This window comes from Melanotaenia boesemani, chromosome 12 (genome assembly GCF_017639745.1).
Source record: "Melanotaenia boesemani isolate fMelBoe1 chromosome 12, fMelBoe1.pri, whole genome shotgun sequence".
In the NCBI taxonomy this organism is placed as follows: Eukaryota; Metazoa; Chordata; class Actinopteri; order Atheriniformes; family Melanotaeniidae; genus Melanotaenia; species Melanotaenia boesemani.
The window spans coordinates 26,739,169-26,766,766 of record NC_055693.1 but is presented as its reverse complement, the minus strand read 5'-3'; the positions used below and the strand labels follow the sequence as shown (position 1 = coordinate 26,766,766).

Sequence of the window (27,598 nt, the reverse complement as noted above, 5' to 3'; positions counted from 1 at the left end):
TCTTTTTCTTTCCTGCCTGTTGCTTAATTGGTCAACAATCCCTTCTTTTGAAGTTTTCAGTTGTTTTTCTGCCGAGGCTCTGCTTCCAGCCGTCGGTGAAGTTGCATCCCCATCATTAGACAGGACTTTTCATATGCAGGCCTCTTCATTCCTAACAATCTTATATGCAACTCATCTTCTTCTAAGACTTTAATGATTAAATCACAAATTATTTCATGTGTAACAATCATCTCCAGGGCAACAGGCATACACAGGGACACACGTCTCTAACTCCAAATTGTCTGTTTAATTAGATTTACATTCAGATAATTTTTCCCTGTGCCTTTCAGCTGACTTACACATTTGACAAGAAAGCAACCTGCTAATAGGAAATTCAGAAATTGTATTAAAAGTGCAAAAAAGTTTTCCTTCAGGAGTCAGTGACACGTCCACACAAGAGAGTTGTCCACCCAAAACTTTAGTCCGGTAACAGTACAAGCCATTTCATAGGTTATTAAATTGTACATTCCCATCCACCTCACCACAACAAAACACAGGCACACTCAGTGTGTTGTTGCTCCGACCGTGAGGTTTCTCCTACAATTAACATGGCTTCGAGCCCAAGGAGCGTCACGCCGCCTGCTTCAGGCAGCCTTTGTAACACTGATGTGTGTTCCCAGGGCAACAGTATTTTACTGTCCTTTACTGAGCAGGATACATCTTATAAGACAGTCCTGAATTCAGTGATGGAGTCTGAAAAGCCCCTGGATTGAAAATAAAGTGACATCACATTATTTTGGTTAGTGGCCAGTGCAAATGAGCTTCTCCAGCCTGTTTCGGCTCAGAAGCATGGAGCTCTCATGATCCCTTTTCTACTTTATTTTTCTTCCAAAAAAGATTCTTTGTGAAACAGCAGTGAATTTGTCTACATTGCCACCTAGAATTATAATTAGATAATTTACATATCACAAATATTTGAACTACACTTTGAGATACAAAAAAAAAAGTGAATTTAAGGGAAAATAAACATTAACATTGTAAAGGGTCATACAGTACAAGGATTGCACACTGAATGATTAAAGACTTGTTCAAACCATGAATTGTTCTCAAAACTTGAAAGCACAAAAAGTGGTTCCTGTGTGCTGTCCATATGGGAAAATAATCTGTACTAAAAGTTTATGTAAACTTGGCCCTTAGCTGATCAGTTACATCTACTTAATTCTCTGTATGTTTAAACACCGGAACATCTGATATGGCCACATTCCATACATTTTCAACACATTTCCTCAACTTTCTACTTCTGTCTCCCAACATTTCATAAAGTACATGCTACACTCCTAGTACTCACACCCAACTTAACTCACAAGTCCACTGACACTGGTAAAAATCACCACTCTCATATTCATCTGAATATGCTCTCATATTCTCTCATGATGCTCTCATGATGTCCACTCTGCCATGGAGGAACACAGAAAGCCTATCGGGGGGGTGGGTTGCAGGAGTGTGACGGTAGAAAGGGTAGGAAAACCAAGGTGTGTGCAAACACAAGGTGCCACTTTGAGCCAGTTACTCCCTTTTCCTTTGCTTTCTCAAGACTTCAGAAGTTTTCTCATCTCTGTATTTTCCCCCAAAGTTCATCATCATCTTGTGCCACATTTAAGATTTAAGTAAAGAGATTACACTTAGTTTTGAGAATCAGTTTGACGACTAAGTAGTTCCAGGTTGAATACAGAGGGGGATGACAGGGAGGTGGGAAAAAAAACAACAAAAATACCTTTGAAAGTATTCAAAGAGGGCACAGCGCTCGTTCCAAGGCATTGTGAGAGGCTGAGGGGACAACAGTCCCACGTTTCAGATTCATTTCACCTTTTGGGCTCTGCATTCAGTGTCCATCTCCCCTTCCCTCTCCTGTTTGTGCTCCAGCAGTTTAACCACTGCTGGGGTGTTCCCTGACATCCAAAGGTATGTTGATGTGCATGTTGGTTTTAGAGTGTATGTCATAAAGGATAAAGAGGACAAAGGAGGTCACAAGATGGCGCAGTGGAACCTGTGAGAACCCGTTGACCTCTCTGCTCTCCATTTCATCTTCTTTTTCTTCTTCTGGTTTCGCTCTGGAACCTGTTGTCTGCAGGCGGTGAAAGAAAAGAACCTTCAGTGGAGCCAGTATGAGCGTTAGGAACCATAATCCAATAATAATAATAATCCAATGTAGTCTAGGAAGCCTGGATCAGCCACCGCTCTTCTAACTGGTAGACGCTCTTCCTCCTGATCTACAGCCACCGCTACAAGTCTCAGCTGGAGGTTACTTCCTGATGAGAAGAAAACACTCACAAGCTTGGCTAAACTTTAAACCAGCAGCTGGTTAGTTTGGTGTAGCACCAAGACTGGAAATAAAATGGTTCAAATCTCAGAGCAAAAACATTATGAGTGTTTTGTCAGCATCCTACTCTTTTCTATGGTTTGCCCATTCTGATATTACATTTTCAGTATATTTGTTATTTCTTCACCAGTAATTCTAAAAATCAGGCAGCTGCACAAATTAGTCTCAATTCAAGACAATAAAACATCACAATATTAGTCATCTACCAACCAGAACGTTGGTGGTTCGATCCAGACTTCCCCTGACCAAATGCTGAAGTGTTCTTGAGCAAGACACAAACCCCACTTTGCCTTCTGATGTGTCTATAAGGGTATGAATGTGCATGACAGGTTAAAAGCACTTAGAATTGCTTTATGAGTGTGTGAATGGGTAAATGTGACACAGTGTAAAAGCACTTTGAGTGGTCAACATATGACTAGAAAAGCGCTACATAAGTACAATCCATTTACCATCCATTTACAACCCCATACTTTTGCACACTTTAAGCAGTGCTTGCAAGAAAAGCAGGGTGAAGTAAGACTTTAAACTCTTCATCATTTGTGTTGTAAAGAGGAACTGCAAACTTACAAAGCAGTAAAAGCTTTTATTTTATTAGATTTTTTACTTGAACTGATGTATAAAAATTATATGGTCTCCCACTCCTTCAAATATTGTGTTTTTTTAATGTGACCACAAGAGGGCAGTGTTGACTCATCCAGCAAATTTTGCCACTTTGGCTCATTTTGAAATTGTTCCCTCCTGAGTCTGCACATGCTCAGTGAGCGCCATCCGCAGGTACCCTCAATACCAGTCCTCTGTTCTGTATGTATGTGTATAAGCAAAACCCATAGATGTAATGACAACACTACTTTTTGCCAAACACTCAGAAGAACAATACTTAACAGAGGACATGACCACACAGAAAATATGTGAATAAACCAAATTCTTCTGAAATTGCATGTCAGGACAGGAAATAGTTCACATTTCCTCAAAGCCACCAGCTTCTTGAAATGTCAAATATACACTGAAAAGATGGAGGAAAGGTAAATTTACATTACGTCATATTATATGGCATGACTGAATTTTGACTTAGAAGCAATAATTTTCAAGTTTAAAACACTATAGTAAATAGTTATCCTAACATTTCCCCCTCATAGTATTTTGTGCAAAATTCTCCCATTTTTAAACCAGAGGAAACGTGAGTTTGAAGTTACCTTATAACTCGGACCAGTTCATGAAAGGCTTTGTCCACATTCATTGGGGGATCCTTGGCACTGGTTTCTATATAAGTTATCTGGGGAAACATGAAGAAATATCCCAAACTGAAATGTGAGCATTGGATTATCATCATAATTGGAATTTACAGCACAGGGAAAAGTATTACTGCAATTCCCGAGAAGTTGGGACACAAAAAGAAAACAGAGATTTTGTGGGTTAAAACAGTCTCAAATCAGGTTTAGTTTTTCCACACACAAACCTGATATAGAAGCAACAATTTGGCACTCTCCTAGGACACACACACTGCAAAGAGAGACTTTTATGTAGTGTACATTTTCACCATTTTGTGTGAATGTTTTTGGGGGCTGTAGAAGGAACACTGGACTGCATGATCCTCACAAGGCTGTGTTTACAGATGGCAGGCTGGTCTTAGGACTGCAATACAGCAAATATGCATGCAGTATACACTTATCCAGCGAGTTTTTCTAACATTGTGGAGGATGAGATGTTTTTTGGATTGGTCTTAAAATGTTCTTGCACTAGTCTCAAAGTGGCTTCCGTGGGCTTACCACCTGCAGGAGGTGCCATGGCGGTCGGGTGCAGTGTGAGCTGGGCGGCTGCCAGAGGAGGGGACCCTGGCTGTCTAATTCTCGGTTGCAAAAGCTAGCTCTAGGGACGTGGAATGTCACCTCTCTGGCGGGGAAGGAGCCTGAGCTGGTGTGCGAGGTTGAGTGGTTCTGGCTAGATATAGTTGGACTCACCTTGACGCACAGCTTGGGCTCTGGAACCACTGTCCTTGAGAGGGGCTGAACCCTCTTCCATTCTGGAGTTGCTCCCGGTGAGAGGCGCTGAGCAGGTGTGGGCATGCTCATTGCCCCCCGACTTGGCGCCTGTACGTTACGGGTTTACCCCGGTGGACGAAAGGGTAGCCTCCGTCCGCCTTCGGGTAGGGGGACGGGTCCAGGACTGTTGTCCTGACTTGTGCTTATGCACCATATAGCAGTTCAGAGTACCCACCCTTTTTGGAGTCCATGAAGGGTGTGTTGGTGAGCACTCCTTCTGGGGACTCCCTCGTTCTGCTGGGGGACTTCAATGCTCACGTGGGCAATGACAGCGAGACCTGGAGGGGCGTGATTGGGAGGAACGGTCCCCCTAATCTGAATCTGAGTGGTGTTTTGTTGTTGGACGTCTGTGCTCGTTATGGACTGTCCATAACGAACACCTTGTTCAGACATAAGAGTGTCCACATGTGCCCTTGGCACAAGGACACTCTAGGCCGCAGTTCAATGATAGACATTGTAGTCGTGTCGCCGGACTGCCAGCTGCATGTTAAGGACACTCGGGTGAAGAGAGGGGCGGAGCTGTCAACTGATCACCTGATCAACTGGTGATGAGTTGGCTCAGATGGTGGGGGAGGATGCCGGAGTCTGGGGTAGCTGGTGCTGGCTCTTCTATCTCTGGGGCTGAGGTCGCTGAGGTGGTTAGGCCCTGTCGCAAGGCCCCGGGGGTGGAAGACGTCTGCCCAGAGTTCCTTAAGGCTCTGGATGCTGTAGGGCTGTCTTTGCTGACACACCTCTGCAGCATTGCGTGGACAGTTCCACTGGACTGGCAGACTGGGGTGGTGGTCCCCCTCCTCAAAAAGGGGGACCGAAGGGTGTGCTCCAACTACAGGGGGATCACACTCTTCAGCCTCCCCGGTAAGGTCTATTCAGGGGTGCTGGAGAGGAGGATCCATCAGATAATCGAACCTCGGATTGAGGAGGAGCAGTGTGGTTTTCGTCCCGATCGTGGAACAGTGGACCAGCTCTACACCCTCTTCAGGATCTTTGAGGAGGCATGGGAATTTGCACAACCAATATACATGTGCTTTGTGGACTTGGAGAAGGCATTTGACCGTGTCCCCCGGGGACTTTGTGGGGGGTACTCCCGGAGTATGGAGTGCCAGACCCGCTTTTAAGTGCTGTCCGGTCCCTGTACGACCAGTGTCAGAGCTTGGTCCACATTGCCGGCAGTAAATCAGAATCGTTTCCAGTGCGGGTTGGACTCCACCAAGGCTTCCCTTTGTCATAGATTCTTTTCATAACTTTTATGGACAGAATTTCTAGGCGCAGCTGAGGTGTTGAGGGGATCCGGTTTGGTGGCCTCAGGATTGGGTCTCTGCTCTTTGCGGATGACGTGGTTCTGTTGGCTTCGTCGGGCCGTGATCTTCAGCTCTACCTGGAGTGATAAGCAGCCGAGTGTGAAGCGGCTGGGATGAGAATCAACACCTCCAAGTCCAAGACCATGGTCCTCAGCCGGAAAAGGGTGGAGTGCTCTCTCTGGGTCTGCAATAGGGTCCTGCCCCAAGTGGAGAAGTTTACAAATCTCGGGGTCTTGTTCACGAGTGAGGGAAGGATGGAACGGGAGATCGACAGGCGGATCAGTTCGGCGTCTGCAGTGATGCACTCTCGGTCTGTCGTGGTGAAGAAGGAGCTGAGCCAAAAGGCAAAGCTCTCGATTTACCGGTCGATCTACGTTCCTACCCTCACCTATGGCCATGAGCTGTGGGTAGTGACCGAAAGAACAAGATAGCGAATACAAGGGGCCGAAATGAGTTTTCTCCGCAGGGTGGCCGGGCTCTCCCTTAGAGATAGGGTGAGAGGCTCGTGATCCGGGAGGGGCTCAGAGTAGAGCCGCTGCTCCTCCACATTGAGAGGAGCCAGATGAGGTGACTCGGGCATCTGGTTAGGATGCCTCCTGTACGCCTCCCTGGTGAGGTGTTCCGGGCACTACATCTCTCGGCTGGCCTGGGAACGCCTCGGGATCCCTCCGGATGAGCTGGTGAATGTGGCCGACTCCGGATAAGCGGAAGAAAATGGATGGATGGATGGATGGAGTCAAAGCCTAATTTGCAGAGCCACTGTCTCTTCAAGGAGGCATCCCTCGTTTATGATGCAAGCAGAAGATGGAGGAAAAGTCACACCACAGATAATCTCACACTAAATGTTTCAGATTTAAATCTTTCATCTGAACAAAACTGTTCTTCAACTGGATATCAGAAGCATTTAATGGGTCTTTGCCAAGTTCTTCTGCCACACTCATAGGGGCCGAGGCCTTCGTAATATGACCTATCCACTCTCCACCTTTAGTTTATGTGAGGTATATATGATGGGTGCTACTGCCAATTTCCCAGCATGGAATGGAAAAAAATTTTTAAATCAAATTTCAAATTTAGGTTACTTACACACTACTCACAAAAAGTAAGGGATATTTGGCTTTAAGTAAATTGTACTTAAAATACTCTATAACATTACAAGTTAAATTAATTTGACTTTAAACTTTTGAAAGTACAGCATTTCAATGTTTAAGTACTTATTGTACATCATGCTGTTCTTTAAGAAGTCGGTTAATGGCAAACATAAATAAACTAAAAAGAAATGTCTGAACCATGAATCCACCACTAAATGTTCTGGTTTAATGAAAACTTGTATTTATACTGTGGTATACTCACCACACTTAGATTTTGTTACAATAAACTGTTTGAAATGAAGGAATTACCATAAAAGCATATCAGTGTTCATTATTTTATGTAAATGCTACCCAAAAATTGACTACCCAACTTTTTGTGAGTAGTATATATGTATACATATATACACAAGAAGCACTATACGATGCTTCTGTTGATGTGAATGGATGAATGTAAAATGTGAAGTGCTTCGATAGGTCAAAAAAAGTATCATGCAAGTATGAACCATTTAATCAGATTAGTATTCACTTGTTTGGTAAACTTAAATGTTAATATTAACGCAACACATTCCTTTTTTAAGAAATTTAACATCCATCCATCTTTAGGTACACATGGACAGGTCACCATCGCAGGATCAACACAGAGAAACAACCACTCGGGAGAATTTACAAGCACCAATAACCAGGAAAAACATCCAAACTCCACAAAGAACCAGGAACCTTCTTGCTGTGAGGCAACGAGGTTAACCACCACGCTACAATGCAGCATAATTTAAGATTCACTTTCATTACTTACATTATGTTTTGCAGCCATCTCTTGGCCCTGGTCTGTTGTGACTTTTCTCAGATGGACTAAATCCACTTTGTTTGCAACCAGCACCATAGGGAATGCCTCCCTGAAGATCAGAGGAGACAGAAAATGGATTTCCATAAAAATAAATATTTGATTAATATGTGTCTCATTAGTTGTTCAACCACACAGACATCAGCAGCAAGTTTCTGTTAGAAAGAGAGTCTGTGCTGCAGAAACTGCAAGAGGTGTCAAATATCTGCAACACTTCAGTCTTGTGGAAAATAAATAACAGTTTGAGCAACACCAAATGTGGATGGATACTTGCTCATTTCTAGTTTCCAATTATGTTTCATTTCAGAGTAATAAATGTTTCTCTTTAACACCTTCAACATGACTGATTTTAGTCTTTCGAACAATTCTGATATTGTGCAAACTGTGTGCATTCTTAAAACAAACAATACATTAACCCTTTAAAACCGGATACTGTTGCATACTTTGTTATGCTTAGACCGTACTTCAAAGAATTTATGTCATTTTTCCATACCAGCTGATTCAGCAAAGATCAAACTGACCAGACAGACAAGGTGATGACACAGAGCCTTTGTGACAAATGCTGATCGGTAACACTTTTGTGGCTTAATACATCGAATTTGCAATAATAATTTAATAATACCAATAAATTGTATTTATAAAACGCTTTTCATACAAGAGCTTTACACAATAAAAACAAGTGTTTGCATTTTAAAAAGGATTTAAACATTTTTTTAAACATATCCCTCTCTCGCAGGGATATAAAAGTGAAAAAAAAAAAAAGATCTAATAAACCTAAAAATGATAAATAAGAGTGAAGCATGAAACTAAAATTTTAGAGAAAGAAAAAAAGAAAAAAGACAAGGGAAAAGCTACTTAAATGGGTAGCTTTTCCAATAAATAAGTACATAATTAAAATAAGTAACTAAATTAAAGCATTAATAAAGTAGACTAATAAAATAACAGTTCAGTTAAAAGCTAAGCTAAAAGATGGGTATTGAGCCCTTTTATAAAAACATCAACTGCAGCCCTGCGGTTCTCTGGCAGGCTGTTACACATACGAGGGCCATAATGATGGCGAGAGGCCTTGCCGTAAGTTTTAGTTCTCATTTTAGGAACAATTAAAAGGTCGGTACCAGAGGACCTCAGTGTCTGCAAGGGCTCAAAACGACAATAACTATATGCAATGTAAATAAATGAGCTGTAAACAGAGACAGCTTTACCTGAATGTAAATGTCTCTAAATCAGATTTTTAAAAAACTTCTCGCTTACAAAAACAAAAACAAAAAAAACCTAAAGCTTTGTAAGATTCTAATTCAGTAATGCAATCAGAAAATCCAACCTTTTAAAGTAATGAACCAAACTAAACTCATGCAGGACGACTAAATTAAAGCTAAACAATGATCTGCTGCCTGCTCTGCATCAAGAGGTCCGGTTGTTGCATCCTACCTGTCTTTGACCCGTAGTATGAGTTGATGGAATCGATCAACATGTTCGAAGCTGGCCTTGTCTGTGACGGAGAAGACGATGAGGAAGCCGTCTCCTGTCCTCATATACTGCTCCCTCATTGCACTGAACTCCTCCTGGCCGGCTGTGTCCAGCACTGGGTAGGTGTAGCAACACAAAACATCACTGCAGTTCTCCCATTTTCACCAGAAACTTTATCAAAGAACATTCATATAATACATAGGATATTTACATGTACTTTTAAAGTACTCTGTACTGTAAACTGCCTTTTCCTTCACAGAGACTTAAAGAAACTGATCAAACTGATAAAGAAAGCTGAGTCTGCTGGTAACGGCTCTGGATTCCCTTGGAATTGATTTTGGAAAAAACAATAATGTTGTATAAGCTGCTAAATATAATTCCCCACTGTGGATTAAAAAAAGTATTAAATTCATTTAAATTGTGCAGATAGGAAGTATAGCTTTGACTACAAAAATGTTTATTGTTAGATAAAAAGACAACCCAGATACAATCTCATGCTTCTGCAACACACTAAACAGTAACTAATGACTAAACAGGAAATTTTGCCATTTTATACAATTTAATTTTCACCATCTACATTATTAGTTGCTCTTGTAGCAAACCAATGCTGTTCAGGACATGTTTAATTTATCCCTACCTTCAGCTGTTAAATCTTTTTTTTCCCCAACCAAAACAATTACTACATCTTTTTTCCATTAAATGTTTATTATTTGTATAAATTTAATCTGTATGCATTATTTTTTTCTGTCTTTCTTGCACACTGTATTGGTCTGAGCATCTAACATTTCATTACACGAGTCTGTAATGACAATAAAGTCTTCTTCTCATCATAGTACTCTGTGCTCTTAACAGTCATTTAAAAATTTGAGTTTCCATAAAAAGAAATTAAATCACATAAACCAATTATAGAAATACTGATAGCATCATTTATACATTGCTGTACGTATTCTGTTGTGTTTCTCCATTTTAGATTGTTGCGTTTCTTTTATTATTTAGTTTTATCTCCTCTTTTAATCTCTTAATCTCATTAGTTTAATTGTCGTCTTTAATGTTTCTTTTGCACCTTGCTGTGACACTTTTAATGTTACAAAAAGTACTTTGAATTGTCTTGTACATGAAATGTGCTGTACAAATAAATCTGCCTTGCCCGTGTTTCACAGTAACAAGAATGCTTTGCATGGGAAAGAATATAATGATTAAATAAATTATTTAATGATACATAGTTCCTCCCACATGCATAAAACACTGCATTGCCTTCTTCCAAATTGTCCCTAATCTCCTAAAAGAATTACCATTTCATATTGGATCAGTAGAACAAATCAGGCCCATTCCTACTCACCATCCAGTATTGCCCACTGTCCATCTATCTCAGTGTGTTTAAGATACGAGTCTTCTATCGTGGGATCGTAGTCTGGTACAAAGATCTTCTGGAAAAACTGGATGGTTAGAGCACTTTTCCCAACACCACCATCCCCCACCACCACCAGCTTGTATGTTGGCAGGTTGTCACTTGGAACAGCACTGGTCGCCATGGCTACCTTGACAGTGGTGGTGCAGGAGGGAAGTAGGCTCGTATTAGGTGGCTGATGAGACACACCTGGCTGAAATGGATGACCGAAAGAGAAAGAAAAGGAGATCAAAAACAAAGAAAAGGACAACAAAGGAGAAGGCTGCTAACCTTTTTTGTTGTTGCTTTTGTTCTTTTGTTTATAGTGATTCATCCACCGTCTCATCACAAGACAACAGATCATAGCTAAGAATTGCAGACCAGAGTGGACAGATGGACAAATTGAAACAAGAGAGTACACTAGTCAGGTGTGTAAATCTTTCTGTAAAAATTCAACTCAAAACACAGAGGAAGTATTCATGGAGAAAGACACACTACCAGCCAAACAGTTTGACACACATACCCGCTGGATTTAATGGGAAAGTGTGTCCAAAACTTCGACTGTTACAGTACATAAAAATATCACTTTATTCTTCATGTGCAGACACAGAAAATATCACCATAACACACTGACCATAGGTCTTATCGGGATCTTAAACATAGAACACTAAATTATTACATTAGTGTTGGCTGATAGTAAAACAATAAGTAGCCCTTTTATTCAACCCATAGTAGGAGCTCATTATTAATTATTTTTTTTGTGTGGCTTTTCCTCTGGCCATGCTTGATGAATGAATTATGTGATTTTAATTACATTTTGCTTCGATATGATGTGCTACAGCTCTCTGTTTTTGCATTCATATCAAGGAAACATTCATTTCTTTGTCTTACTTTTACCTGGATGAATTAAAACTCATCAGATCAGCCATCAGAGCCTGAACAAGTGATTCTTTATTACATAGAAAAGTATTGATGCAACAAAATTATTATTTGTTTTGGTATTTACGTAGCTTTCAGTGTTGCATTTAAAGTTTTCAATATGAGTACTAATAAATCCCTTTACAGTTCACTGGTAAGGAGTGTGGACGACTGAGTGGTTAACTATGTGATTAGCAAATGAGTCGTCCTAAGGCCGTCCTCTAAATCTAAGGTTTGAAAACTGTCAAAATATTCATAAATAAGGAGGATTAAGTAGTTTTTGGTAAATGTACCTAGTTTCCATTTCCGAAATACTGCCAAATTCATATTTTTAAAATAGCACCTGTAACAATAACTCTGTTTCTAGACAACCTGATGATAAAAATTCTAAATGTAAGGCTTGACAACTAAAAGAAACTTCATAAATAAGGACAATAAAGTGGTTTTTTTGTGGTTTAGGTTTGGGCACTGACGTGCCCAAAATCTGCTTCTCTCACCAGGATAATGCCAAGTACTAAGTAAGAGTACACACACATAGTATTGGACCGATACCAATATTAATGCATCCCTAGACACAGATACAAATATACTTTTATTAGGGTTCAGCAGCACATGTGCATAAAAACAGCTGACTGAAATTAAAGTACCTTCATATTAAATTAAATGCTCCTAAAACAAAATAAATGAAAAATCCTTTTCAATGACCATAATAAAAATACAAGCTGTGCAAAATGCAAAAGAAAAGATGCTTTTAACTCAAAACAAGCTATCTCAATATAAACAATATTCCCTCCTTCTATATTGTGTCTGATAAAGTCTTGATATATTTGAAAATCTCCATATATTGCCCAGCCCTACTTACAATGGAGAGCTTGGCACTAGAGAACTACAGACGTCTTATACTGTGAAGCAGTTACAGTGAATGAAGCATCAGGGTTAGAGCCTCACAGTTATTATGGTGAAAGTTGGTCTACCAAGATATGAATAGCAAAAATATAAATGAAAGCAGTAAAAGAAACCAAAGCCACAGTCTATCTGAATACAGGTTCTGTATTTGAATTACAATCAGACACTACACTAATGACATCTTGTCTCTTCGGGCCAATAAACTCATAGAGCCAGCAAATACTGTTCAAACAGGGATGGACCATGTTAGCGTGTAATTATGGCTTTTTCAAAATAGAAAATTATCTCTGTACAATGTGAGAAATTCAGAAACTCTTTTTTTTCCCTGCACAGTTGAAGTCAAGGCTCAATATATAAAAAGAGTCTAAACATTATTTATGCCACAGGGGAGCAGCTTGTAGAGTCCTCGGTGCTAAATGCAACAGAGTAAAGTTGCACATTTCAGATCTATAAGAGCCATGACTTAATGCAGAAGCTTTTATAGCTGCCATGACAACTCATGCAGTGATGACAGAAAGCTCCAAATTGATTTGCCCACAAAGCTGCAAGAGCTTTAAAGATTGTAATGTGTGGGGAGAGCAAGACACAAGAGGTGGTTGAGAGGGTGGGACGAATTAGAAACAGAGCGAGCCACAGGAAGCAGGGGCAAATGAGGACAAAGCCAAAAATATTACATTTGGTGTTGAGTCACTGTACCAAGCACCACTTTTTCTTTTTAATAGTCTGCTTCCTTTTTCAAGTGAATACATACTTTGAGCGTTACAGGCCTGAACTAACTAAACCCAACTTGGTCCAATCACACCAATCATTAAAATGGCAGCAATGCATAACCTATAAACAGGAAGGTACAGTCTTAATTAGCTTAATCATAGTCCTGCTAAACTTTACAGATACATGCTTCAACATTAAGAATTAAAAGACTGGAAAGAAAAAAAAAAAAAAAAAAAAACTAAAAACAAGTTTGTCATGGCAACTGCCAGACCAGTGCCCTCCCTCCAGCATTTCAGCATCAGTTATGGACAAACAGTAAAAATTAGGAGTTAAGAGATTCAGAGTTGCTTACAATTATTACAAATAAGAAAGAATTTAGGAAATTCATTGAAGGGGAAGTGCATCCAAAAATATGTTTGAGCTGTAAACAACATAGAATTACTTAGATGTGATAATACTACACACACTATTGATAATTTTATTTTATTTTTTATTTTTTTAATGGGATTTTGTGGGTAAAAACATGTGTTTTTCGTGATATAGAGAGGTTATCTACATCACGAGAAAATTTTGAAAACCCCACAGCCCCCTCCCTCCAGATGCAGATAGACGGGTCCTCGCCTTGCAAGCATAGAAAATCACGCCCACCAACGCATATGAAGGGATCTGAACTTTTATGGTGTAGATTTAGCTAGCCTAGTTCCAGACGTCTATTCTTTCACAGAGTTTCTGATTAAATATTCCTGTAATGGGACGGATTTGTGCTTTTGAGGGGTGTAAAAGTAAGACCGAACTTTATTCTTTACCTGTTGATCCTCATCTGGTGACAGACAGCAGCTCAAATTGTGACAACGGCAACGTACAGCATCACTTCCTGCAGCTGCCACAACCTGACACGAGTCTCCACAGCTTTCCAGAGCTGCTGGAGCTGCTGACAGGCCAGCATAACAGCACTCATGGCTCAGACTCATACTGTTCAGGACCACCTTGTTCATGTGTAGCTGAGGAGATTCAGAAAAGTCTTCCACCTCAAAGACCGCTCTGTGGTGTAGGTGCTTTGTGAATCTCGCTTTGCATCTTGCCCGTGAGCTGAGCTGCTGCCTGTCAATCATTTCTGCCTGTGTGTCCCGAACCGCCCACTCTCCGCTCCCGATTAGGGCTGCAACAATTAGTCGACGTTGTCGACAATAGTCGACAATAAAAATAGTCGACAACGAATTTAGCCGTCAACTATTGTTGGAAAAAAAAAAAAAACTACAGAGTGAGACATCGTCTTCTAATCCTATCTCTGCTGAGAGTTGCACAATGCACATGCGCAAAGAGGGGGAAAAAAATATAGAGTGAGACATCGTCTTCCGCCAGGGGAAAAATATGGTGGCGGACCAGGGAGGAAAACAGCAGTGGAGAACGTTAAAAGTCTGAGATAACTTCACGTTAAACTTACAAAATAATTAAATACATGTGAGATTTGTAAAGCGGACCTTGTGTACCACGGAAGTACATCTGCAATGCTCGAACATGTAAAGAGGAGGCACGTCGGACTTACTTAACAACCTCATGCAAGATTTCAAAGCTGAAAGTGAAATAAGATCCATTTATAATAATCATGAGATACATAATCCGATTGGTCGACTAGTCGTTTTAATAGTCGGTGACTAATCAACCATCAGAATAGTCATTAGTTGCAGCCCTACTCCCGATCACCCCACACATCCCACCCTAACCCTTGCAGTTTCAAGCATTTTTCAAATTCGACAGTAGGTGTTAGGGCTGGGCAATATATCGAGATTTTCAAATATATCGAGACTTTATCAGACGCAATATAGAAGGATGGAATATCATTTATATTGAGATAGCTTGTTTTGAGTTAAAAGCATCTTGCATTTTGTACAGCTGTATTTGTGTTATGGTCATTGAAAAGTATTCCTAATTTATTTTGTTTTAGGAGCATTTAATTAAAGGTACTTTAATTTCAGTCAGCTGTTCTAATGCACATGTGCTGCTGATCTTTAATAAAATGTATGTTTAGCACTGAAGGCTGTAAATTAGAGCTGTCTCTTTGGTTACTTGACAAAAAAAAATATATACCGAGATATATATCGTATATCGTGATTCAGGTAAAAAATATCGAGATAGAAGATTTGATTCATATCGCCCAGCCCTAGTGGGTGGAGTTACACAAAAAGTAAGAGGTGCAGTTGCACTTTAAGCTGTGTCATTAGATTCATCAATGTGATCTCAGAGGAAAAAATCATTTAACACTGGTGGTGTTGAGAAGACCAACCATAGGAGTGCCTCCATGTTACACCCAGGTTTCAAACCTGCAGCATCCAGTTTTACAAATCCACTCCTACAGTCATAATTCCTGTCATCTTGCTTGTACAGTTATTTAAACATCATCCGACAGCTACACTCAGCTCTGAATTAAAGTCACATTTTTAAACCTCATCGGACTAATTTTCCATAAACGACCAAAATACTGAGACAAAAAAAACACAGAGGACAGAAAACAGTCCAACTTCCGAAAGATCCTGATGAAGTGAATAAAGTCCATTTTACTGAGTGAAGTCGCTCTAAATATTATCTAAAGTTCAGATCTCAGACAACATGTTGTCAACAAAACCTACAAAGAATACTGGATCCATTTTAAGCCGTAGTACAGCTCAGAAATTACTACAAAGACAGTAGATTCAGCTTGTTCATGAAGTTCTCAGTAAAACACCCTGGGAGAGTTTAAATAAATAAGTAAATAAATAAACACACACACACTTTTGCAGGTTTTGTTTTTAGCCAACAACAAATCCTAAACAACATTACTGAATGCCACAACTTTCATAAAAAGTGTGCAAATAGGAGCACATTTGCTCACAAGAACTGTTGGTTAATGAGGCCCAGTGTTCCTAACTCAAGAGTCACTTGAGAGTTCAGTCACTATATTGTGTCATTAAAGCAACTAGGGTCACATCGGATTAAACACGCCAAAGTATTAACACTATTACAAATGCAACAACAGATAATCATGGCAAATATTCTATTAAAATAATAAAAAAAATCCACAACATGTGTTGTCGTTCTGTCTGTGATTGCAGATGTTTTACACTAATGTTCCAGCTCTATTTGGGGGTTGGTGGGCAACAACAACAAAACGTCCTGAAAGGGTTCTGTTGTCTGAATGTGTCATGGAACCGCTGCTCAAGTCTCAGTAGAGCTCCCATTCATACAACATTCATTTTAAATGATTACAATGGCTTCCATTGAAAGACAAAATAGAATCTGGTTTGGAAACATTTTGGCTGAGACATCTAGTCTACAGTTTGTAGTTGATGGCTTAAACTATGCATGTCACACTTTTACAAATAAGAAATTGAAATATAATCCATCTTCTTACTATGAATCATGTACAGTGAAGTTAAAAGCAGACCCAAAAAAGCCATACATTCATTTACCACTCACACAACAGCCCACTGCCCCCCATCCTCCACCCACCCACGCACCCATTCCTCCTTCATCCACCAGGAAACAGCTGTCAGCTGGCTGAAGTCCATCCTTTCCTGCTCGGCACAATGGAGGGAAGGAAGATGTTTCCTTCCTTTCCAAAACCCAACCAGTCATTCAGTCAGTCTGCAGCAGCGAACCAGCCGGGCCAAGAAAGAATTTCAGAGCTACATTCCTAACGTGGAAAGATTTATCATCGTTTACTTGCCCACCAATGTTTGTGACATTGATGGCCGACACTGACAATACACATTTTTAACAGTGTGGTGGCTCTGAAACATCACGCAAATCACAGTACCTGCTACGAGCTGTGGTTTTCACACTCATCATGCATGGGGTGGGCACAGCTGAAGCCAAGACAGGCCACAACCCTCTGGGGTGTGTCAGGATTTCCCTCTTAAGTCTATTTGGTGTGGTGAACGGCTCTCTGAAACGCCTCTCACCGACAACACAAGCTCTACTTCTCAAACAGAAAGGGAGGCGAGAATAAAAAGACAGCAAACTGACTTTAGACAGATCTCATCACACTTGGTCCACAAACATACAAAGTCAGCTACTCCCACCTCTTAAAGAGAGGTTTGTTGGCACAAACAAAATTGTGAACTACAAACAAAAACAGGAAGAAAGGAATTAACATTTGTCCCATTATTTGGACATTGAGATTCTTCTGGAAACTAGTCTGAAAATGCTGCAGGTTTAGTCTGATTATCTGTTCATACAGAGGATTTACACTTGAGTGTAACTTCTTTTGTAAATGTAGTTTTTGTGGCAACAACCCAAGAAATAAAGCAACTTCCCTTCATCTAGTGAGAAGACAAAAACAGTACATCACCGTGTCTCATTCTGTCCATTCTACCACGTATTTACATTTAAACAGGGGGGAAACAATAGATAAAAGATATAACGCTCCTTTGTTCAGACCTCAGATTTTGTCTTCCCAATGCCTCCAAAAAGCCTCTCTGTGTTTTTGAGAGAAGTTGCAGGTTACTGCCTTGGGAACGGATAAAGGGATTTCCCTGTTCATGTGGGAACAAATCAGCAACATAACTCACAGAGCAAGAACACGGAAGAACACACCCCTGCCTATACAGCAGCGTTGATATTAACACTCATCAATCATTTGGTGGAGATTTCACAATTTTAAGCATTTGGCCTTTTCTTAAATGTGGATTTATATAAAAACTTTCTGGAAAAATAACAATCCAAGGCAATTATTCATCTTAGAAGATATATGGTGCCATTTAACGAGCTGTTCAGATTCACAGTGAATCTACGTCCATGTAGAAAATTCCAGCCATCTTATCTTTATCTCACCAAACTTTAACTTTGTGCTGCATTTCACTTTATCTCACTGACAAGTTCGGACTACAAACAATGTCCTACCAGAACTTGGATCAATATTTCTAATCAGATTTTAAAAATCCAACTTTTCCCCCCCAGTCAGAAGTTGGACATTTTTAATTTAAACGTCAATGATCGGTTAGGATCTGCCTATATAAGCACACTACTCACTCAAAAACTTAACACAAAAAAATGGAGTGGCTGGGCCAAGAAGTGAGATGGTAACCGAGATGAAAGAGGTTTACTTCACATAACAGCATCATCATCATCATCATCACTACGCTGATTCCACAACAGTGGCTTTACATGTTTATCATTTATTGATGGGTTCCGTTTAACATGTGTAAATTACCAAGGAGGGTTAATTATACCAGCTTTTTACCTTTTTAAAAAAGGCAAAACCAAAATGGGAAAAACTACAAACACAGGAGGTGGACGGCACTGTGTGAGTGATACACTTACTGGTTTGGGTTTAGCAGGAGAAAAATCACTCTCACATACAGTATATTGTCTAATGAGAAATCAATTTTAATCAGAACATTACTCAGCCATACACTGTGTGTGAAATGTGTGAAACAGGAATACAGAAAGTTAAAAATGTTGTTAATAACATGCACTTTCCTCCAAAAATAACATGCTTAATAAATTAAGTTGTTAGTCACATCTAAGAAGAAAAAGTGCAAGCAACACATGGCCAATCACATGATCTCAGATCACCAAAGCATCGTTTTTTAAGTCCTTCGATATTGTTTTCTTGGTCTGACAATGTTTTAAGAATTTATCTTTGGGTAAGACAGCCATCCATATCCATCCACTCATCCATCTGCTACAGCCAAGTAATCCCTTTATGATGTAGTAGATCCAGGGGACAACTCCAGAATTACCAAGTAACCTGCCATGCACATCTCTGGACAGTAAAAACATGGTAAATGCTCTGTATTTATATAGCACTTTTCTGTACCTGGAAAGACACCCAAAGCGCTTTACATTATACGTCACATTCACCCATTCACCCACACATTCACACACTGATGGCGGCCATGCAAGGCGCTCAACCACGACCCATCAAGAGCAATTTGGGGGTCGGTGTGTTGCTCAGGGACACCTCGACATAAGCTCAACAGGCCGAGGATCGAACCGGCAACCCTCAGTCTACAAGACAACCACTCTACCCACTGAGCCATGCCATATTGGACATAGGACATGCAAATTCCACACAGACAGCCTGCAGCCCACCACCAGGTCCACACCCACAACCTTCTTGCTATGAGGGAACAGTGCTGATGAGTGCACAACAATGACACACCACACAATCAGCAGTGTACTGTGACTTGTCCTGCTCTGACCTTTGTCTTCACGCAGATAAATTTGTTTCTGCCTGTTGAGGAATGTCAACCAGGTTACAGTGTATCATGGCTGAACCCCCACAGCCAACAGCACATACTGATAACACTGAGTGAATAACAGGGTACTTCTGAACAACCAATTTCCACATAGAAGTAAGAAAAACGCAACAGGGCAGTAAAACAATATTCTTTTCAAATGCAAAAGATCTGGTATGAAGTAATGAAAACATCTATTATTCAACAAAGTTATAAGACTCATAAATCACAGCTTATAAGTTGTCGGATAGGAGAACTTTTTTTATTACAAAGTAAAAGCTACTTGAATGAAGAATGGAGTCTGCAGCGCATGCAGCAGGGTACACCATATTCTAATGTCACCATTTCTGGAATATCTGGCAAATCATATGCATTGTCAGCTTTTGGCATGGCATTTTATGTCAATTAAAATAATAGTCAAATGGTTATGGTTAAAAGTACAGAACAGAGTGAAATCCCTTTACAATACATGGAATGCAATGTTCAGTGTTTCCATCCCGGCTGTAGGGCACGCATCACTAGTTGGGACTCACTATTGTTCATATTCGTGACAAACTACTGATCAACCTTAGAAACACATTAAAGAGAAGCTCTAAAAACAGTGATGATGTGGTGGTTCGCGCCGCAGCCTCAGAAGAAGGTCGCAGGTTTGAGCCTTGGCTGGGGGGAGGTTCGAACAGTGGCCTTTCTGTGCAGAGTTTGCATGTTCTCCCCATGTATGCGTGGGTTCTCTCCGGGTACTCCGGCTACCTCCCACTGTCCAAAGACATTCATGTTAGGTTAATTGGCTCTAAATTTCCCTAGCACTGAGTGTGAGTGGTTGTCTCTGCATGTTGTCTTTGCATGTTGTCTCTGCGATAGACTGGTGACCTGTCCAGGGTGTACCCTGCCTCTCACCTGCTAAATGCTGGGTTAGGCTCCAGCTGCTCTGCGAGCCTTCACTGGTACAGCTAATAGATGGATGGTTTTTGGTCATTTCGTATTATGATGTAAAGTTATGCTTAAAATAACGTCCAAACTTCAGCTTTTGAAAAGACTGCATTTGCAGGAATTTAGCTTTAATACTCAATTTTACTTAGGTTGATGTGGGTAAACACACTTATTAATGTAATTATACCTTTTTTTAAGGCCCATTATCCTGGTGATGTTGAGTTATCATGATTAGCAAAGCATTATTAACAAAGAAAAGTCACAATTTTCCATTTGCTGTTTCATGCATGACTACAAATGTGACTGCACAATATTAGGAAACTATAATACTGAATATTTAAATAACTATATGAACTGCAATATACTGACAACAACTTCACCATATGATGTTAAGCTCAGGAGCATCAACGTATATTGTAAAACATGAAATTCAGTATTCATTAGAAAGCCTGTGCTTTTCCAAAAATTCAAGTTCATTCCTATTACCGATTTTCCCATATGCTGAAATGTGTCCATGTCCACCATAAGACCAATATGACTGAACAGTGTATAAAACAATCATATTCTAGGATGTAAAAATGTCAAACTCAATATGTTACAATGTTTTTGCTAAACAAAAAACCTTTAACTTAACTTTAGTTGAGAGAAAGGAGAAAGAAAAGTTACTCACAAAAGCTGTGAAGAGATTTTTTTTTTTTACCCTTAAAACTGTTAGTACAACCTGAATGCCAGTCTTGGTACTTTTCAAGAATGAATAGATGGGAAATTAGGTAGTTTAACACTACATGACTGCATTAAATGAAGCTAAAGTAAACTTTTATCATTTGCATTTGGCTTTGCACTTTGGTATAATGGAAAACAAAGAGTGGTTATAAAGTTTTGGCAAACTTCCTGGCAAAGTACCTTTCTCTAGCCAAAATACCACCATAGAAAAAAGAGCTTGTGTTTCTTGTGTCACCATTTATTCCTTTACCGTGTTTGTCCCCTATGCACAAACGCCTTAATGTCACTTAATAGGAACAAGCTCTGAATAAAAATTAAAAATAACTCAAGTGTATCCAAAACCTCTAAAAGCCAAAGCAAATTGTGTTGTCATGCACAGACATTTCTCATGGATTAGTCATGAAGAAAGAAAAAAACAGAACTTTTCCAAGTAGAAGAGTAATATGATGAGTTAGTTTATTTTCCCTCACTTAACACTGCACATCCTGCAATGTTGATGCTAAAATGATTAACCATGACTTTTATGAATAGCTGGCTAGCACGACTGGAAAGCGCTAAGTCTTTGGGATTATATGTACTACCACTCATATAGTTGCAAACATTTACCTGTATATGTAAGACCTTTGCTAAAAAGCGGCAACCTTTTTGGTCAAAAAGCCTACATTTACAATCTAAAACACCACGCATGTCACCTTTACAGGTGAGACTCTACAAATGAAAGTACACTTCTGATGCTCAGTGATTATCAATATTATCAGCTGCAGCAGCAGCAGCTGCTACAGAATTAGGCATTTCTGTGAATTTATGATTCACAGAAGGTTAATTCCCCAGCCTGCCAAATGATCTGATATGGTATGCTATTAACACTGTGTATGCTGGTCTTCTTTCTGCACACTGACTGCTGCTTCTGAATGATCTCATGCTATGATTTGATACATGAAGAATCTCTCTGGTCTCTGCGTCCAGCGCTTCAATTTGCACACCAAATCCAGCTTCAGAGCCACCGTGTGTACACAGCTGGAGCGGGGAGAAGGAGAAGAAGGGGGTCATCTTGAAATACACCTACTGTGATGGCTTTTCATTAGTAACGAACCAGAACGAAAACGACAAACACTGTTTTCCTTTCGTCCCACGGGAACATTTTTTGACACACAGAGCCAAGGCCCGTCTGTATATATGAGCAGCCGGATGGAAAACCGATAGTAGCCGCCCCTGAATAACGGATTTCGGTCGCTTCATCAAAAGGAAATTCCCTACAGAGATATCCAGTCGTTCATATTCTTAACTAAAACTAGCCTGTCCGTTTAGCGCCTTGTCATCTAGTCGGTTAGCCTGTCTTTGGCAAGTTGTTGATACTGAGAGCGGTTGGGGTTTTTACATTAACGGAAGGTTAGGTTAATGGAGAAACTACCACTCACGAGCTCATCTGTCTCAGCGGGAAAGCTACTCACCAATGCGAGCTTCTCTGTTGTGGAGCAAACGAAACGTCCTCACACCGACATATTCCGCCTCCTCATCGCTGCCTTTCTCGGCTTTAAACCACCGCCGCCCTTCAGCCACAGATGGGAGTGTACTGCCCACATCTGCGAAACAATACGTTGAATAGCTAATCTTTGTATTGCAACGGCTGATGCTATAAATAGAAAGACCCCAAAGGGGGAACAATGTTTTTTATAATGAGTTTTACGGGGTTTAAATTATTTTTCAGTGTAATATCATATTTATATTTGCAGTGAATTTGAAACCAACACCTTTCTTGTCTTTTACGACGTCTTTTTTCTTCACTTTTTCTTGAATCTGCCGAAGCGGTGTCACAGTTCCCCTTTTTTGTAGAGAAATGGAGTGTTCCCTTGTAAAGCGGACTTATTTAAAGGGGTAGTTCTGGCAATTTAGCCTTCCTAATTTAGGAGAAGTCGAATTAATTAACTGGTGGAAACAAGGAAATGTGTGAGAAGTTTGACTACAACTTATGTTTGTGAGGAGAATCATTAACAAAAAACATTTACTTCAATACCCACACGTGGTTTATCTATGGCTTATTTCTCATGTTTTTTGAGCATAGGCAACACAAACAAACCTTTCACATAATTTTAGATTAAAAAAAGCACAGATGCAGATCTTTATTTCATTCAGTATAGTGGCTCAGCAACAGGTTTCAGCTCATTAATTCTTTCTGTAAGCCTGTGTCACTCCTCTTATGAGTTACAGGAATGAAAAACAGGCGAACTGACTGTTTATGGTGGGAAAAGCACATGAGAGCTGCTGAGCTGTACAGCAGAACCCTGAAATTGAAGCACAATGAATGGTAGTGTTATAGCCACAAGGGAAGACACCCTGCTCTGTACTTTTACTCCACTCTAACAAAGCTCAAAGAAAACCCCCAAAATTAATCTTAGATACACTTCTCACAAAAAGTATATTTAGATTTTGTATGATGCCATCGTGTACCTTAAATACACTTTAACCTTGACAGGTGAATATAATCTTACTTTCTTTAAACTTTTCAATGCACATGTACAACTTTTCAATCTTTAAGTACTTATTGCACAACACATTGTTCTCTAACAAAGTGATAAATCACAAAAATATCCAAAAGACGTGTCTGAACCATGAATCGACCACTAAATGTTCTCCTGGTATTTAAACAGTTCATCGTACTGTTCACATTTTGACATCATGAGACTAAGACAACACCTAACGCATGACAAGTTATTTAAACATAAAGATTTTTATGATATACCCACTACTGTTGTTTGAATTTGTTTCAATAAATTTTTTGATAATAATTGTACTTAAATGTCCTACATTCATAGTATATTATCAGCGTAGCAGAAACTTTTTACCCTTTTTGCAAATTTCTCCCAAAATTTATTTAATGTTAATGACAAAATGAGGACAAATTGCAAAAAAAGGTCCAAGATTATTTGAATTGAGACTAGTGGAGGGGATTTTTTATCTATAAGTGCTGCATGATGTTTGATTTATTCATAAAGCATATCATATAAATGTACATTATCTCTGGATTAGCATGTTAGAAAGTTTCCCTTTTTTCCAAGAAGGTGCACACATATCAAGGATGAGTTCTCACACAGCTGCCCCCTTTCTGTTCTAACCACGGCCTTTTCTGCATGTCATCCCTGATTTTCTCTAGCATTTCCCATCTACTGGCTGTCAAGTTATCTAATGTTCCAAAATAAAATAGAATAATTTAAGTACAATTAGTGAAAAAGAAATCTCATTAAATTAAGTTTTTTTTTTTTATAAGAAGAGAAAAAAAACATTGAATTGTTAACAGTTAGAGGACAACATTTTAGTTTTGGACTCGTCAAAGATGGGGGAAATACGTGAAACAGGTTTTTGTGTGTGTATTTTACATTTTTATTTATTTGTTTATTTATTTTGTGAGCTCAGTGTAGTTATTTCCCAGGTGGAGAATGTGCAGAGTTAGGTTCGGACTTTCTCTTCAGTTGTTGTGCACACACACACTTCACAGTTGGAGAGTCTCTGATGGAGATGTCTTTCTATCTAAATAAGAAAAAGCGTACAGTGAAGTGTACAGTAAACAAGACTGTGTGCATAAATATTTCTTTACAACTTGTTGAAAATGGCTGATGGGTGATGCTTCTTATCTATCAATAATTATGCCTGTTGACAAGCAAGTGGAGAGCAGGCGTTTTTGTAGCTGTATGCACAACGTTCTGCTATCATGATCCACATAGGGTAATTTCCTGAAAGAAGACTTGAATGAATAATACCACCATCTGCATCCTCACTTGCATCCCCTCAGAATATTTTTGAAAATTTTTAGGCTGCAAGGAAAAAAAATTACTGCAAACATACGTAGCTGGGCAGTCAAGTGTATGTGTGTGTCAGCCAACTGAAAATTACTTGAAAAGAAGTGACCATTGTCTTTTTACAACACTGAAAGGCAAGGTCTACAGTTGCTCATTCACCCACAAGTTGCCCTCTGACCAGCTAATTAGTCATTCTAACTAGTACCCAATAATAGGAAGAGCTTCCCAGAAACCTGGAAAATTAAGAGGTTGTTTGCCTTCAGGTTCTCTAAAGCTGCAGGGGGAAAAGAGCAAACACTCAGGAATGTGCATGCCTCATGAGATATGCCAGTACTTATGCATTATTTAATAAGACATGGATGGTCAAAAAGTGCTCACATGTCTACATATAAATGTATAGAGACCACAGGAAATGTAGATCATATGAAATTATACAGTAATTTGGCTAACAAAGCACACAGATACATTTTTACATATCAATTATAGGATTTTTAAGTTGTGGTGTTCTATTACAAATAAGCGCAAGAAATATGTGTGAGAAAGAGGGAGAGAAGGATGTAAATAATTCAATTGAAGCAAGGAAGAGGGGAGAGGGAGCATGATATGCTTTTTACCTCTGTAAATAATGAGGCATCAGACATTTCCTAACTCATGTTTCAGGGACTAAGTGATGGGAAATCAGATGGTCTCATAATAAAGTTGCATTTCCAGGAAAGCTTCCTGCGTTTAAAGCGTCCACAAAGCCAGCAAGCAGTGGAAATACAGCAGCTCTTTCCCAGCATAGTATCTGATAGTCATGGTATTTGGCTTTTGGTTTAATTAGAAATTAATGTCATATTTACAAAAATCTGTGGATGGTATTCACAGCATTTTCTTTAAGTATTTTCTTAGAGGTAAACAGAAGTGCTGTCAGAGCTGCATTGACAGGTGAATTCTGTTTTTTCAATATGTTCAGTAAGGAATCTGAAGCTTGTTGTTTTTGATGTAAAGATGAATTAAGTTTAGGCTTTGGTTAAAGCAATCAGGAGGCGGTGAGCTCATTGACTGGATTATTGATTTATTCTTTAAGTGTAAGTTCTTTTAGATTGGGCAGCAAGTTGATGAGATCTTAATTTGGGAATTGTTTTGTGTCTCCTGCATACCACCTCTATTTCGGTCAGAGTGCAGTGCAAAGCCTTTCTTGTGACTCCTTTTCTTCCTTATGGTCACATAATCTATACAAACTGGAATGTCAGTTTTCTCTGAGGTGACATCAAAAGCCTACAAGGCTCATCATCATAAACTTTCAAAGTGTGACTTTCTCTCTCATGGAACCTTAAACACCAGTGATGTGTTTGGATGTGTGTGGATATATGTGGTGAACATGCCTTCATGTGTGATGAATCACCAAATCCAGTCACAGCATAGCCTCCTGGACCCCAAGAGACTCCTCTACCACCTGGCTTTAAAATAAAAAAACAAGTGACTGTCTTTTTTTTTTTTATTCCAAAAGCTTAACAAAAATGCAAAAGTTGTGTCCCATAGACGAATTACACCGTTACTGCTTTGATATGATTTATGAGGATAAATAGCAGCCATGTGTTGCTCATGAGCACTCAGGCATGACTGCATTTATGAAAGCAGACTGTTTTTTCAGTATCTTTGTTTGGAGCATTCAGGTGCATGTAAACACAAGCCTTAGATACGCTAAACACGGTGGTGGAAGGGACATGATTTGGGCTTATTTTGCTAGGACCTTAACATCTTTCTTTTTTAAATTTGTTTTTTAAGAAGACAACTCAAAACAAACACAAAAAACAAATAAAAATGGACAAGACAAAGTGTTAAAAAAAAAACATTTTTTATATTGCTTTGTGAATTTGTTTATATTTGTGTTTTGCTTCAAATCCTCTTTCAATTCATTTGATAAAACCTCCCTACAAAGTGATAGTCACAAACTCCTCAGGGTGATGCAAATACAGTCTTCATCAACCATGAACTCCTCTGTATATCTAAATATTCTAAAGTCAGATGTGACCTCAACCTGACTGAAATGTTGTGGAAGGATAAACGAAATGTTGTGTTACCCATAAACAAATGCCCACAAACCTCAACAAAGTACAGAAATTTAAACAAGATAAGGCCAAAATGATAAATTATTAAAGCTATATAGAAAAGAATGAGATTACAGTGTGTGCAGAATTATTAGGCAAGTTGTATTTTTGAGGATTAATTTTATTATTGAACAACAACTATGTTCGCAATGAACACAAAAGACTCATAAATATCAAAGCTGAATATTTTTGGAAGTTGGAGTGGGGCTTTTTTAGTTTTAGTATCTTAGGAGGATATCTGTGTGTGCAGGTGACTATTACTGTGCATAATTATTAGGCAACTTAACAAAAAACCAAATATATACCCATTTCACTTTTTTATTTTCACCAGGGAAACCAATATAACTCAAAATTTACAAATATACATTTCTGGCATTCAAAAACAAAACAAAAACAAATCAGTGACCAATATAACCACCTTTCTTTGTGAGGACACTCAAAAGCCTGCCATCCATATATTCTGTCAGTGTCTTGATCTGTTCACGATCAACATTGCGTGCAGCAGCAACCACAGCCTCCCAGACACTGTTCAGAGAGGTGTACTGTTTTCCCTCCCTGTAGATCTCACATTTGATGAGGGACCACAGGTTCTCTATGGGGTTAAGATCAGGTGAACAAGGAGGCCATGTCATTATTTTTTCTTCTTTTAGACCTTTTCTGGCCAGCCACGCAGTGGAGTACTTGGATGCGTGTGATGGAGCATTGTCCTGCATGAAAATCATGTTTTTCTTGAACGATGCTGACTTCTTCCTGTACCACTGCTTGAAGAAGTGTCTTCCAGAAACTGGCAGTAGGACTGGGAGTTGAGCTTGACTCATCCTCAACC

At 39.4% G+C, this 27,598-nt stretch overlaps 1 protein-coding gene across 1 annotated transcript; it reads right to left on the bottom strand.

Moving 5' to 3' along the window:
* mrasa (muscle RAS oncogene homolog a) lies at positions 1–22,491 on the bottom strand. Its single transcript, XM_042002111.1, has 6 exons — positions 22,337–22,491; positions 10,432–10,693; positions 9,054–9,207; positions 7,578–7,677; positions 3,553–3,632; positions 1–2,104 (listed from the first exon to the last, which is right to left on the bottom strand). The coding sequence occupies exons 2-6, from the start codon at positions 10,622–10,624 to the stop codon at positions 2,005–2,007; spliced, it is 627 nt and encodes a 208-aa protein (XP_041858045.1). The 5' UTR covers positions 10,625–10,693; positions 22,337–22,491; the 3' UTR covers positions 1–2,004.
* Between the last annotated feature and the right edge of the window lie 5,107 nt (positions 22,492–27,598).